Source organism: Drosophila sechellia, chromosome X, assembly GCF_004382195.2.
Source record: "Drosophila sechellia strain sech25 chromosome X, ASM438219v1, whole genome shotgun sequence".
Classification (NCBI taxonomy): domain Eukaryota; kingdom Metazoa; phylum Arthropoda; class Insecta; order Diptera; family Drosophilidae; genus Drosophila; species Drosophila sechellia.
The window spans coordinates 20763047-20777830 of NC_045954.1; the positions used below are offsets into that span (position 1 = coordinate 20763047).

At 44.4% G+C, this 14784-nt stretch overlaps 1 protein-coding gene and 1 pseudogene across 1 annotated transcript; one reads left to right on the plus strand and one right to left on the minus strand.

Annotated features, from left to right (window-relative positions):
- The first annotated feature begins 9748 nt into the window (after positions 1–9748).
- LOC116802147 lies at positions 9749–11066 on the plus strand. The gene is made up of 2 exons (XM_032725458.1): positions 9749–10410; positions 10487–11066. Exons 1-2 carry the CDS (start codon positions 10326–10328, stop codon positions 10609–10611), a joined length of 210 nt encoding a protein of 69 aa, XP_032581349.1. The 5' UTR covers positions 9749–10325; the 3' UTR covers positions 10612–11066.
- A 1816-nt stretch (positions 11067–12882) lies between these two features.
- On the minus strand, positions 12883–13856 carry LOC6615158 (annotated as a pseudogene).
- Positions 13857–14784: the final 928 nt, after the last annotated feature.

The window sequence follows — 14784 nt, forward strand, 5'->3', positions numbered from 1 at the left end:
GACTACATACTTTTGAAGATACCAATGTATATATTATAAAATATTATACAATTTGTATTTAGCATTTACTTACTAAATTTATTATTGCACGTATAAATTACTCGTAGAAAATAGATTTCACAAAAGCTGCTTTCCCGCCAAACTCCGCCTGGAAGCCCTTGCATGTGCAATTTCCCACACGAAGACCATTAAAAATCATTTGACACTTTTGCCAATAAATGTTTTTGGGCAGGATTAGCGCTAAGGAAGTGTGACTGTGACCAGGGCAGTTCCATTTCCAGTTTCAGTTTCAGGATCACAATTCACAGACTGGCCTGCGGGCAAGTACTTAACCCGCTGCTGGTCGAGGGGGTGGAAAATGGCAAGCAAAAAAAAGGAGGAAAAGACGGAGGACAAAAAGTTGAGAAGTTCAAGTGTATAATTTCGTAACAATTGGGACAGTTTTAGTGCTTCGCCGGAACAAAAAGGAGCGAGGTTTTCGGTGTTTTGCTGTTTTGGTGTTTTGGTGTCGGTGGTTGCTCCTGTGTTTCCATTGCGTCCCTTCCATTTTCCACTTTTCATTCCCCGAAACTTAAATGCGGTTTCGTGTTACACATGTGCGTCTAATTAGCGACTGCTTAACGATAACAAGGACGAGGCGACGGGTCGGAGGTCCTGTAACTAATATGCCAGAAAATTAGGGGAAGGCGACCCGTTAACGAGCATGAAATTATTATCGAACTGCGATTAATGGGTCCTCGCAGGATGTGTTGGGCCAACACACTTGTCCTCGGATGTGTGAGGGTCAGGTCGCATCTCTTCAACTTCCAAACTTCTCCCCCTCTCAACTTATCAGCTCCTCAAGTGCATCTTCCCTGCGTTGTCCTGCAACACTTTTCACACGAATTCCGGCGCCAGGACCTCAAGTGCACTTCCGTCTGGAACTCTCCGGAGATTCGGAAAACTAGGACCTGCGACATCTGCTTGAATGTGCCTACTACTTAGCATATATCGAGTGTGAAATGCCCCAGGACTCAGATTCCAGTTGCTAGATTCCAGTCTGCAGGATCTGGAATGCGGGGGCTTAGGCAGCCGGATTGACTTCTCCGGGGGCTCGGCTAAGCGGATTTGAAGCTTTGGGCGTTAATAATTGGGGCCCCGACCGCTCCGATAAGTTAAAGCTGCCGCTGTCCGTTTGATCCTTTCCCAGAGTACCCTGTAAAACGGAAGGTGGGAGGGTCCGCCTGAGAATTTGTACCGCTTACCGGTTTGAATAGTGGAAAATGTTTCTTTTTCGTCAATCTTGGCATATTTGTTTAAATATAAATTGAAAATCCATCGATACGACGAATGTAAATTATTCACAAGCCTTGAATTTATTTATTTTTATTATTTTATTTCAAAGTACTGAAATTACCTCTAACTATTTAGCTCAGTGAAAATATCACACATGACTGTGAGCCTAAGAATACGAATTCAATTTTTTCCAGGGTATAACCCATCCTGCTTGCCAGGTCCTTAATGCAAAGGATCTCCCCTAAATTTTTTTGTTTTGCCTTTCTTTTGTGCAAATTGAGTTACCCCCTTTAGCCCAGAGGCGTCGGCGGGGGACAGTGTAGGTTTCTGGCCCGGCTTCGGGTTCTACATTGATGCCCACTTTGTTTTAATGCGCGCTGATATGTGAGCCGCAGGGCTTAGGCCAGACACATTGGCGCAAAAGAAAGGGCAAAAGGTCTGGGAAAGTGGGGTGGGGAACGGGGTGGAGCGGCGGAAACGGGGGAAGGACGACCCATGCACACATGACCAGCCCCACCCACTTTGAAAGGCCGGCTTGGTGTTGATTTTTCAACCGAATCGAGAAAATTTGTTGGCCAAGCTCCGTTGAGGCGTAGACCATAATCAACTTCAGTGGCCAAGACTCAATTTATTTTTCGGCTATAACTTACAGCAGCTGTGTCTGCACGGTGAGAAAATAGGGGCACCAAACGTGAAAGCTTTAACGGACAACAGTTTCAGTGCAATTAAGCTTCAGACTCATGTTTTTATTAATTCTAAATGACCCAGCCATGCAAACATAAAGTGCAACGAATTTCTTGATTTTCATTTGTTTAAGAAAATGAATACAAACCGTTGGTGATTTTAAAAGTGCCAAGAAATCGGAGTATTAGCCGATAAATTTGCAGAGATGCGATATTTCAGCAGTGTGTGCGTTTGCATTTGTGATAAAATGAAATGGAAAAAGGATTTCCGACTGCAGTCCCTTGGTCACGACCACGCCCCCGTTCCGCCGCCCCTCTTCCGCTTGGCTCAAAGGTGTAAATTTTATTTGAATTATTCGCAAAAGGTCAACAGCAACGTGTTTGTGAACGTATTTCCAGCTGAATTTTGGCTTAGTTTGTTACGTGTTCGGAATGCGACGGGTTCAGTTCTGTTCTCGAATTCCTCGGCTATTTCGGGCATTTGAAGTTGGTTTGATTTAACTTCCGGTCATTTCATTTCCTCTCCTATTTTTTAGCTCCCATAGATGAAAAGCCGAACGCAATGGAGGGAAATGTACACAGAATATTCAGTTCGCCAATGGACAAGTCAATTTGGACAGCCAAAAGTCAAATTGAGCTGCATGTATTTTCAGAATTTTGTTTCAAATAAAGAATTTAAGTAAGTTCCACACTTTGCCTGCGAAAATAATTGAGGAATAATTTGCAGTATTGACATTCCTTCGGTTTCTTCTCAAGTTCAGTTGCACAAGCTATAATTCTTGTTGTCTAAAATGGTTCCTAAATCAATATATTTTGATGTGATTACCCTATTTCTTAATTCATATTAAATCTTCATACATTTTAAATCTAAATCTTGCAGTTTTTGAGTAATTTTTGTGATATTTGCTGCGTTGACCAATAAATATTCCTCTTGAAGTCAGTTGCTATAGGTATTTAGTAATTGAATCGATTGACAACTTACTGATACTCCCGCCATTTGCCGCTGGCCAGCTGAAAATTGGTCACACGCGGCCACTTAGCACTTCAGATAATGACAATAATGATCACCGATCTGGAGAATGGATCACACCTCGGCCAGCAAAGCGTTGAAAATGCGCCAAATTGAGCTATTGTCCATCCTTTCGATGCGCTGCGATCGATGGGATGCACGGATTCCACGTATACTCTGTGGACTGCCCGCTGTGGCCAAACGACTGCGGTCGACCCCACAACATGACAGGCAAAGGAGCAAAAAACATAAAGGATCCATTCGCAGGACAATGCTGATGGTGCAACGAATCAATTGCCACTCACCCAATTGCCAATTGCCGAGTAACATTGCAGCATTGTTCCTGATTTCTGGGGTTCTATTTCTGGGTCCCAGGATTATCTGGCGAAAAATTGCAATTTTCATGCTCAGCAACACATGCCAAGACCGCTGGCGAAAAGGACACTCCCATGTGTCCGTCGCCTCTGCCGCTTCCTAGTCACTACTCCCTAGCCGGTCCACTCGACACTTTGTGCAGTTCTGCGTAATAATGTCATCAAATTGGCCGTGCGATGCGATACAAAAATATATTCCTGGCCCGTGGCAAATGGCACATGTAAAAGTCCTGGCAAATAGAGAGATGTGTCGGGCTCTGACTGGAATTGTGGGGATGGAGCGTGGAAAACAAACTGCTGCTGGGAGTGAACTCGACTAGAACGGCGAAGGAGGCGGTTTCCTTATTGAGAGCACGGCAAAATTACTCGGCATTCAACACGTTCTGTGGTAATTAACAAGATCTCCAGTTATACGATTGAAGAGAAAACTAAAGGTGCTTAACATCGTTAACTTCTTTTATTTAAAAGGCAGTTCTATTCAAATTGGGAAACTATTACACATAGAAAATTCGTTTCCCTCCAGCAAATCACCGGTGAATCAGTTGCCTTTCTCATACACATCGCCCATCGCTCTGCAACCATTTCAGAGGGGATCGTCCGCACAGCTCTTGTCCAACTGTCGCAGTAAACTCGATTTCATTTGGCAGAGTGCTCCACTTGGAGCCCTTGTGTCAGTTATCCGATGGGTTTCCGGCCACTTGGTGTCCGTCGCCTAATCTGCTGCCGTCCCTCTCGCCACTCGCCTTTCTGTGAATGGGACTCGGGATGGGACTTTTTTATTTGCATGCTGATAAAGTTTCCAACAAAGGCAACTTTGTCGGCGGTTGGCATTGAGGTTGAGTTCTGCAGCTGCTGGGTTTCGTTTGGTCGGTGTTCGTCGGCTTCCAAGGGGCTTGAGGGGCGGCAGAGCCTGCGTGCCGGGGCACTAATGCCGCGTCTCAGGGGCGGCAATTACGACACCTTAATTATGATGCTGGAAGTCGCTAACGGCTTCATTCCAGGCGGTCCGTGATGTGGACAATGCGATCTCGGCGCCCCTCCTTCGCGTAGCCCCTTCAGACGCCCCTGCTAATCCGACGCGCATGCGTCCCTGCCTTTTGGTCACTTCCGCGGTCAAGTCGTGAATATTGCCCATCCAGATTCCACGCCTCCAGTCCGCCAGTCCCACTGCAAAGTCCGGCAGGACCCGAGGCAATTTGTGCAGGGCACCCAGTGGTCAAGCATGTGGTGCCCTGGGAGCAGGCTGCTTATCTACAGCTGATTCCGAGGACCTCATGCCGGGCTAATTGCCTGACGCACGGATAACATTGCGGAGGCAGTCGTACACTCGACGAAATTAGCTGTGCTCAGTGCAGAAGAGAACAAAACGGGTCTCGAATGAGTCGAGTCTTCAGCTTTTCATTAGCGCAGGCTGGTTTTGGAACTAGTTTACCATTTGACAATACGAAAAGCTGGAGTTGAAAAGAAGTCACAAGAAAAGGATGAAGAAAAGCCATCTTTACAGCTAAGCACGGAGTGTTCTTGCAGTGTAAGGGCAGTACAAATCGATAAAGGACCTTGCAGGATAAAGGACCCACGACAGTTGCCAAATCTGAACAGCTGTCGCATGGCCTCGCATTTGGATCAGGTAGTAAGTAGGTCAGATAGTCGTCATCGAGGAAATCGAACTGCAAATGGAAATGGATCGCCGGCAAAGGACGCGCCAAAAGCGGCAGCCCGAGGATCGAGGAACGACAGGACCCAGGATCTCAAACTAACTGAAGTTCCAATTACACCGGGGATGCTGTCAAAACAGGCAACATCCCACGCCGACGCTCGAAAACAACTGATTCCAGTTAAAAACAAATGAGCCCGTTGATTGAGTAATAAGCTGGAAATGGGTGCTAGGCCTAGGTTCGTCCTGGATCGTCCTTAGTTTCCCGGTCCAAGTCCCTAGGCTCGGTTTCGGGTTCAATTACCGCTCTCCTATTTCCACGTAGGTGCCACTTGTTTGCCCGCATTTGACAACTCAATTGCAAAGTGCTTCGCATTAATTCGACCCGATCCTGATCCTGATCCAGATAGAGATCGAGATCTGGTCCTACAACTGCTGTTCGGTTTCAGCTACAAAACGGAGCCCATAAATCAGATCGAAAACCGAGAGTGGCGCCAGTCTAATTTTTACAAATTTGTCAAGTGTCACATTTTTCCTCCTTCCCGGTGTTTATGTAAATACCAATTGTGTCGAGTGCTTAAGTTGGTAGTGAGATTGCCTCTTCGTAGGCATTTAGGCCTTATCAGTTGCGTAATCTCATCAACTCGGACATTTTTGGTACAAGCTGGACAACGAGTTTACCTTTAAAAGTTCTGTAATTATAGAATACTTAAATTTGAAGCTTGAATTTGAACTTGATCATTAAAATACTGCTTTCTTGCTCAAGTTACATTTATCAGGGCACAACCAATTTCAAGTTGAGTAAGGTATTTCACATCGTCCTGGTGACTCGGAAGTTCCTCTTGGATGTTTCGTGGCTCATTCATTCGTTGATGGCCCACAAGCCTGAGATAATAAAAAAACTTATTTGTTTGTCCTGCTGGCACAAGGTTTTTCAAATGCGTTTTTTGCATTATAAGTTGTACTAAGTGATATAAGTGCTTGATATCTAAAGTACTAGATATAAAAGCCTGTAACTCTGGGGATAGCTGAAATGCCTATCAAGCGATACATATACGCAGTTCGCGTGCCAACACATTCTTGTGGGGCTTCGCCGACATTCAAGTCCTTCCTGGCCAGGACTATGTAGAGCACACCCACCGATCTGCCCGATCCACCAATCCACCCCTTCATTAGCCAAGTTGCGCAGGCAAACAGCCCAAATACAATATTATTTTACATGGCCAAACAATGCGACGACGCCACTCGAGAGCCCCGAATCCCCAATTTCTCTTTGGCCACCGAATTCACAGGTAAACACGCGCCGGCGGAGGTGTAAAAGTCAAAACAATGACAAGAAAATTAGCTATAAATGTGGCCCCTTTTTCGCTTTTTTGTTTAACAAGCGACTGCCACACGAACCAAAAAAAGCGAAAAAAAACCAAAAAAAAAGGGGAAATCCGAGTGCAAAACGGTTGGCAAGTCGATAAATAAACAAGTGACAGCCCGGGCAAAAGGGGCATGGGTAGCGGGAACGGGGGCTGGGGGCTGGGGGGTAGGCACACAGGAGGTTGATTAATACGGGGCCAAAGGTCGGGTTAGCTCTGACAATAAACAATATTTAATTTTACATGTGTCGCTGATGACGCCACAGAAAAAGATTCGCGGATAAGGGGGCTGTCGGTGGGCAAATTTGATCAGATTCCGGGCTTGGCAGGCACAGGATGTGCTGAATTTCGTTTAGAAATATGAAGGACATTCGGCACTTTAGCTAATCCTGAGAACATAGTTGTAGTATGCTACTAATTCAGACAAATAGTAACCCTATTAATAACTTGGCCGCAGAGTTAGTTAGTGGTAGCTGCCAACGGCAGCTAGGCAGAACATGTATAATTAGAAAGTATATCTACAGAGCTAGTAAAAGTGCGAAATGTGATCATTTTTAGGCAACTAGAGTCGGCAGGGAATCGATGGTTCGACTTGAACGAGTGCTTTGCCACCGAAAAGGTCAAAGTTTGCCCAGAGCCACCCGATTTTTTGGGACTCTGGCTTGTTCTTCCGTTTGTTTTACTGAGCTGCGCTAATGCTAACAATGTTAATTAGCGACTCCTGCCTTTTGTTTTAATTGCGGGGGGATGCTGGCCGTGCCCGCCCCCCGCCGACCCCTCGCGCTCGTCGCAAAACAAAGGGGTTAGTTGCCGTTGGCCAAGTTAATTGCATTTCTCGCGGAAGAATGCTTTTGGCCTCCGGCGGCGCCCGCTGCGTCAACTCGAAAAACTGAGTAAGCTCGGCAGCTCGACAAACTCGGCAACTGTTGTTGGCACAACACAAATCAGGAAAGGATCGGGACTTAGTTGCTCTAATACGGTTGGAGGGATTACACTTGGAGGGCAGAGGAAAACTATGCCGGAACCAGGAACCCGGAAAGAGGAAGGGAAACTGGAAAGGGGTGAGTGAATTCGATTAAAATTACATTTTTCACAGCGAGGAACAGGACACGCAGCGTGAATCCTTTTGATTGTTGCTCGCTCGCATTTGCAACTTGTGCAACGCATTTAATTTTATTTCATTCGAGTTTCATTTGCCAATCGTCGGCCCGCTGCCCCCGTGCTTTATATTTTATTTTGTATTCAGTGTTTCGCATTTTGTATTTTGTATTTCGTGTTTCCCACTCGCAGTTGACAACCCTTCGCAGGACCTTCCGCGCCACAGGACACTGGTTTTCTGGCCCCGGCTCTGGCGAGGATCGGGCGGCTCGGGCAGGAAGCAAAGCTGGCCACGTTGTGGGCTCACGTACCCGGCCACAAGCGAGGTCTACCAGAAGCAACCCCGTAGCCACACTGAGCGAAATGGGTGCTTGCACTGGGTTTGCTTAAATGATTTAATTCACTGCAAGTCAAGAAGGGTTAGCTAGGTATTCATCATTTGATGACTTATTAATAAATCAATAATACATGAACTATATGAAAAGACATTTTTAAAAAGTTAATAACACTAACCATAGCCACATAGAATATAGAATACACATGGGTAATACTTAATAATTTCATATGCAGAGTTTTTTAGACGTTCAGTTTCTAGCTTCTGTTGATTTGTATATTATTATCTTCGAAATCTGTCTAAATACTTGTTTTTGCTACACTTGGATTGTTATTTATTTCGGCAGAAAAAATCAATTGATTACAATTCCGCTCTGGTTTTTCGCAGTGTCCTGCGAGTCGTCGCCTTGCTGTGTGTCGTCGTCATCAAAAAGGACACTTGACGGGTACAACAAAAGCCGATGTTGTGCTGCCACCGTTTGCTATTTTATTTCTATTCGCCTCATTCATTCATTTGCAGCTTTTAGCGCTGCCTTTTGTCCGTGCTTATCGTCCTGTCCCTTTCTAATGCCCATCGCCCCATCTCCCTCTCGCTCCCGCTCTTTCCTCCTCACGCCGTTTTTATTTCTTTTTTTGAATGAGTGCGCTCCTCACATAACGCTCGTCCGCTGTGCGCCTGATTATCCTTTCAATTAAATTGTAGCGTAACATTTTCCACATCGACGGTGCCGCAGCGAGTCCTGCAGAAAGAGACCGCCGCATGCGGAGCGAAAGAGAGCGACGGATGGAGGATGGCGGATGTAGATGCCTTCTAGGTGAGTGAGTGTAAGTGGGACGAAATGTCCTTTTCTCGGGGCGAGAGTGTGAATGCAACTGCGAGTGTCCTTATTCACTGAGTGGTGAATGGGTGCACGAGTGAATGGCTGGCTGAGTGTGGCTGTTGATTTTGCTAATGGCCCCAGGACCTTCGAACCCAAAAACTCGATCTCGGGGCAGAAGTCACTTTTCCGAGGGTTCGATTTGTGGAACAGCTTTTCAAATTTCATCGATATATTAAGTAAGGTTTTCAAAATAAATGTCTCATTTTTAAGGGTTGCTAATCAGCTCTTAACTTATTACTTACTTTGTTCGTCGAATGTTTTAAGTTCCAAGATAATCAAAGTATCAATGTTTTCTACAACCATTTACTATCAGTGAAAAGAAGATTAGGTTCTAGTTAGAATAGGTCATTTTTGAACGTATATTTGCATTTGTTAATATTGTTTTTCGTTTTACTTGCCTTTTTTGTCAGGTGCTGGAGATGGGCTCACGATAAATAATAATTTGCCACTTCCAATCCCAAAATCGAGTGTTCCAGGATCACCAGACATTTGGAACCGGAAAAGTACAAGTACATGACGAGGCTGGCATTTTTATTTTTGATTTCCATTTGTGATTTCTAATCCCGACTGCTCCATTTGTGTTGCCATTAACAGCGAGTGCCGTTGTTTATGTGCCTGCTCCTGATTTATTTATTTATTTATTATTACATTTGACTGATTGCCGACACCAGCCGCCCCACACCCCCGCAACACTCATGTATTATGGACAAGTTGATTGTCGAGCGGCAGCAGCCTTATTTTCGTTTTGTGTAGGCAAATCATATTATATCATATCATCTATTATGCAGTGTTGCCCAAATAAAATCCCATTTAGCACTGGGCAGAAACGGAAGAGCGGAAGACCGGTGCTCTTAGAACTCCAAATGCAATCGGATTCCAAGCTAAGCCCATTCAATCTGCCCAGAATCGATGAGATGTGGTCCCCCGGTGATGGTTACTCCTTTGACCCATTTTCTTCATCCTCGCGGGGATTGGGCAAGGAATTTGCAGTTCAAATATCCTTTTATTGCCCCTAAAATGAACGACTCATTTCAATTAATGCTCAGATATGGTCAAATATTAAAATAAACTACTTACATAATTCGGAACTTTATTTTCATTTTGTCATATTTTTAAATTAGTATTTTGAGGCAGTTCACAATTCTGGTTTAGTCAACAATTATTTATCCCGAAACATATTAAAAAGGTGTGAAAGAATTTCACTCAACAGATTGATTTTTAATCGGAGAGCTTAAAACGTAAAAGTTGCCTTTAAAATTGCCGTGGAGTGTTGGTTGATCCTAGTTGGTGTGTTGATCCTTTTTGACATTCAAGAGCTGCCTATGTCCGAGGACCTCATTTGTTCAGTTTTTCTCGCAAGAGGTGATCAAATATGGTGCTGGTGGATAAACTAATGAACGCCAGCCGTGGAAAAACACAGACACAGTGGAGCCTCTCAGGATGACCTGCCAAGGGAGAAGCGCCCCCTCATCGAAGTCCCACTGTAGTGCACATTTACTCGAATGTCCCATTGATTTGACAGCCAAACAGCCAAATAAACAGGCTGGCAAACAAGCGAGTGAGTCAACAAAGGCCCAGGACTCTGCATTTTTTGCGAGTGCGCATTTCCGCTAAGCAAAACAAAAAACGGAACGGAGGAAACTTTGGGAAAATGGGTGAACAGCCGAACGGTGCGCTTATCCGACATCTGCGATATGCGATTCATCACCTTTGTGACGGGCCCAATTCAATCAGCGGTAATTATGTCGCATGCAAGTCCTTTATCGTCCTGGCAGATCTCTCCGAAACTCAAAACTCAAAACCGACCCACAGCTCAGCTGAAACTGAAACTGAAACCGAGAGCAAAAGGGCCAGGGATTAGCTCCCCGTGTTTATTAAAAGCAGCCGTGAATGGAATTGAGATGACTATCGAAGGGCTTAGTTACGCAGTAGCCTGATAATATTGGCAGTGCCGAGTGTTGCATCCGAGGCCGGATGTCGTTTTCCATCGCAAATCAGCACACTGCACCTGAGATCAGCGGAAAGCGATAGAAGAGGTTTATTTGCAGCTACGATGTGCAAACAGGTAGCACACTCGGCACTTGATATACCCAGCTGAAAAAGGAGTCCAAGATAATGTTTCCCTAGTCAGGCTAGAACACCCATGCAGCTAATGCTAATATTATACATTTATGTTAAGTTATTTATTTATATTTAACATTTATGTTGTAGGTATGTACTTATACTCCAGGCTGCTTTGCTAACTGGGCCCTCAGCTGTAGTCAATTCATCAAACTCTCTGCTACCACGGGGAACAGCAAATTTTTAAGTTTGAAATTAAGAAATACATTTTATAAAGGTCTGACTTATAAAGGTCGACTCTATCAAATAGGTGCCATTTGGAAAATAAAGGGGTTAACAATATATTATAAAGTGAATTCTGCGAAGCCATCCACAAATTTAAAATAAATTATTAAATAAATTATTATTATTTATTTATTTATTTATTTATAAATAAATTACTAAAACCTAATGGGATTCCAATGTTGGTAGCTATCCTAGATTATGATTTTGTTTAACTTATAGTTATTAAATTTAATTAGAATATCTATATTCATTGTATTGCTTAGTATCAATTAGTTATTAAATAATTTAGAACTGTAAATTACTGCCTTCTCTTCGTATAGGGATTGAGTAGAGACTGAGTAGAGACTTCGGGGGGACTGTAGTCTTTTGCTATTTCTGGTGGAGATGAACGATATCTGTTCTCCGCCAGAAGACAGACAGGCCGACGTACCATTCAAAGCCGCATTGTCTTGTTTGGCACCGTTTGGATTTTTTGCAATGAGTCGCTGCCGCAGTGCCCGATATTTAAACCCCATATTACCAAGTGGGAGCAATAATAATTAGCGTTTTGTGCATTTCTGTAATAAACAAACGACTGACAAAAAATGTTAGAATAGGTGGGTTTATGTATAAATTCAAAGTTGAAGCTCGATAGGGTTGCTAAAAATTGATAATTAATAAACGTAGAGGACCAAAAGCTTTAAACGGAAAATGAGAGAGTAAGAGCCATAAATAAAACCATTTTAAATTTAAAAAGAATGCTCTCCAACCTTTGTTGCCTTCTTTTGGGCTGCTTGTGAATTTGCATATAATGCAATGCCGACTTTTGGGCTGTGCAGCTTTTACAACATTTAATTTCCTTATGCCATCTGGCGGCCGTAGGATGCACTTTCAATTCAATGTCTACATAGTATTATATACTACGCCCTCATAGGTGGCGCTTTCATGAAAAAGCACTCTCAGTTCCAAAGAGTACCGTAAGAGCGCCATTCACCAATGCGAGGAAGATTCGATATTTCCTGACTACACCGCGGCACTAGTGGCGCTTTTCAGAACTAGTTTCCAAAACCAACAATAATCGCCAGGTGGAGCTTCTCTGAGCTGACGTACTTTTGCCCTTTAATATTATAGATACTGTTACAAACTGATTTCTATCCTTAGTGGCAGTGCCGCTAGATAAGGCTTTTCTCAGGGCGGAGTTTTACCAGTAGATCATGGTAGATCATGGCAGAGGTTAACATGTGGTCACAAATCAGTTTTGCCCGGCCAGAAAAAAAGCGTATGCAATTCAAAAAGCAAACACCTAACCATTCAGGAGGTCCGCGCAAGGTACCCTTTCTTACAAGAAATTTTCATACAAGACCAACATTCCTACCCCTCTCCATCCTGAAAGTGCAGGCAATCTAACAGCTCTATTGATAACTCAATCGAATCGGCCAAGAGTATGCACAGCTTCAAGTCTTACGCCAAAGTAGCAAAAGGATCAAAAACACAAAGAAATCATGCTCAGAATCACTCGAACGTAGCCTATGAAACTCTAAACACCATATGCTAAAGAATTAATAACGGACAGTAGTAACAGCACAGAAACTAACTCTAAATTCGTAAATTTCTTGGGATATCATCAATATAACCACCGCCGACCTGGATGCTCAGCAAATTTCTAACGCCATAAACCTATTTACTCAACCAAGCCAAACGCAATGAATATGAATTTACACTTCATACTAAAAACACTGCTAATTTTTCTTACGAATTTGAATTTGCTGTGAGCAACATTTTCGCGCAAATCGAGGCCTGAAAATCGATCGGCTTGAAGGAATTTCGAAATGAAATGAGGACAAAAGCATTTGAATTGGAAATTATTTATTCTAGTCTAATTCTCATTGTCGTTCTTCGTGGTCTTCTTATTGAGATTTAGAGAATCCATGAGATCCATTGGAGCAATCGGCACCAGCTCCGCCTTGCCTTTAATGGAGATCAAATCGAGTCCAGTCAAGTCCTGGGCCTCCAGTTCATCATCGTTACCTGCGTTGAAGATTCGTTGTCTGGCGCCGTCCGGTAAATTGACTATGCTACCACCGCGTTCTTTGCATTGCTGGTAACCGCCGATCAATGTAACCGCCATCGTCCATCCTATAACGCCCTTTTCGCGCAGTTGCTTGGGCGTCAGGACGACCGGCTTCCAGGTGAGATCCAGGGTGGACTTATGGCCTACATCTAGCAGTATGCTCTGATTGGACAGCACGCGACCGTTGTAGGACAGCTGACTGAAGCCCATGGGCACGGACATGGCTCGCCCGATCCGTGCCTTTAGGTTGGCCACCGTTCCGAAGCGATCCACCTCGTAGACGGTCTTCTTGTCGTCGCGCGTCCGAACTAGAACATTCACCTTTCGCATCCTGACACTGATATATATATATATATATAGTAGCACTTCGAAGTAGCACTTTTTTCGTTTTATAGACAAGCTCTGACTTCCAGGTATAGTCTGCTTCGTTCGGACAGAAGTTTGCTTCTGGATTATAGTGAGCGCCATTTTGTTACGAACTGCTTTCTTTCCTTAGTGGCAGTGCTGCTAGCTCTGGCTTTTTTCAGGGCAGAGTTTTCCGGAGCATCGATAACTATCGAAGTCTCACGCCTCTACATACTTACGATCTCTAACAAGCAGACAAACAGAAAAAGGTAAACAAGAGAATTAAATTTACATAAACGACGAAATCTTAAAGTTCAGCTGGTCGATGCTATGACCATGCGCACCCACCCAACCTAGGATGCCCTAAGGATTTTGCGGAGTTAGCTAATTTTGCATCACCCATTATCAATACGTCGATGTCGACGACCAGACGACCAGGACAGCTCCATCTTCTTTTACAGTGATCACTCACTCGAACATTTCGGTAAGCTTTCTTGTTTTATTAAACATAAATATAATTATAATTATTTAATTTCCTCATCAATGTGAGTGATGAGCATATGGTGCATGTGTCTGGATACGCCAGACAAGCGTCCCGGACTAGAAGCTATAGCTATGTACATAGCGACCACCCCGGTAGTATTTCGAGAACTTGCATGCCGGGCAAGCACTCCCCTTTGCTGAGGAGCGAGATCTACCTATAATCTCTACTGATCTCTGGGTCACAGCACCCGAGTTTTGAGCAACCAGCACCGTAACTCAAACGTCGAACACGAAGGCTCTACCCGCGATATGGGTACCAACCACAGCCACCACGATACTCCCACCAGGGGGCCTACCTCAATGTGCAGTCTTGGATAGCTGCACAACCCGTGGTACAGAAAGAGAGGCTCGGTGGGCCGCCTCCTTTTGCTCCGACAAGCATGGTTAGAGGAACCTATCGCTATATCAGTCGCCTCTTACGACAAGCAATAGCGGACTGTGGAAGTATTCTCGCCCGCTAACTGCACGTGGGTGGAAGTTGCTTCCCCTGTCAGACTAACTAACTTTTCGCGACCCAAATTTAGTGCAGTTGAACGGTAAGCTTTACAAACTATTTACACGAAAACTAAGCGAAAACTAATTAAATAATATATTTCAACACCAGCGGTTGGCGACCGTTGAAAACAATTGTGGCGGTCGACGCCTTTGGATTGTCCAAGGAATCTACGGGAGTCAAGGGAGGTTGCCCTGGAAGACTCCTAATCCAACGAACGTGGCCCTCCCTGCGCTCAGCTATTCGAATGTTTGGAACTGACTCACCGGCGGAATCGGGATCGCGTCGGGGCAGATGGTGACGCCCTAGTGGACGAATAAGTTCCCGTCGGTA

Excerpts from the sequence above, each read along its gene's own strand:
- LOC116802147 (XM_032725458.1), top strand. The coding sequence starts at position 10,326 with ATGGGTGAACAGCCGAACGGTGCGCTTATCCGACATCTGCGATATGCG. Across the intron at positions 10,411-10,486 it reads CGGGCCCAATTCAATCAGCG|CTCAGCTGAAACTGAAACTG; the intron begins GTAATTATGTCG and ends ACCGACCCACAG.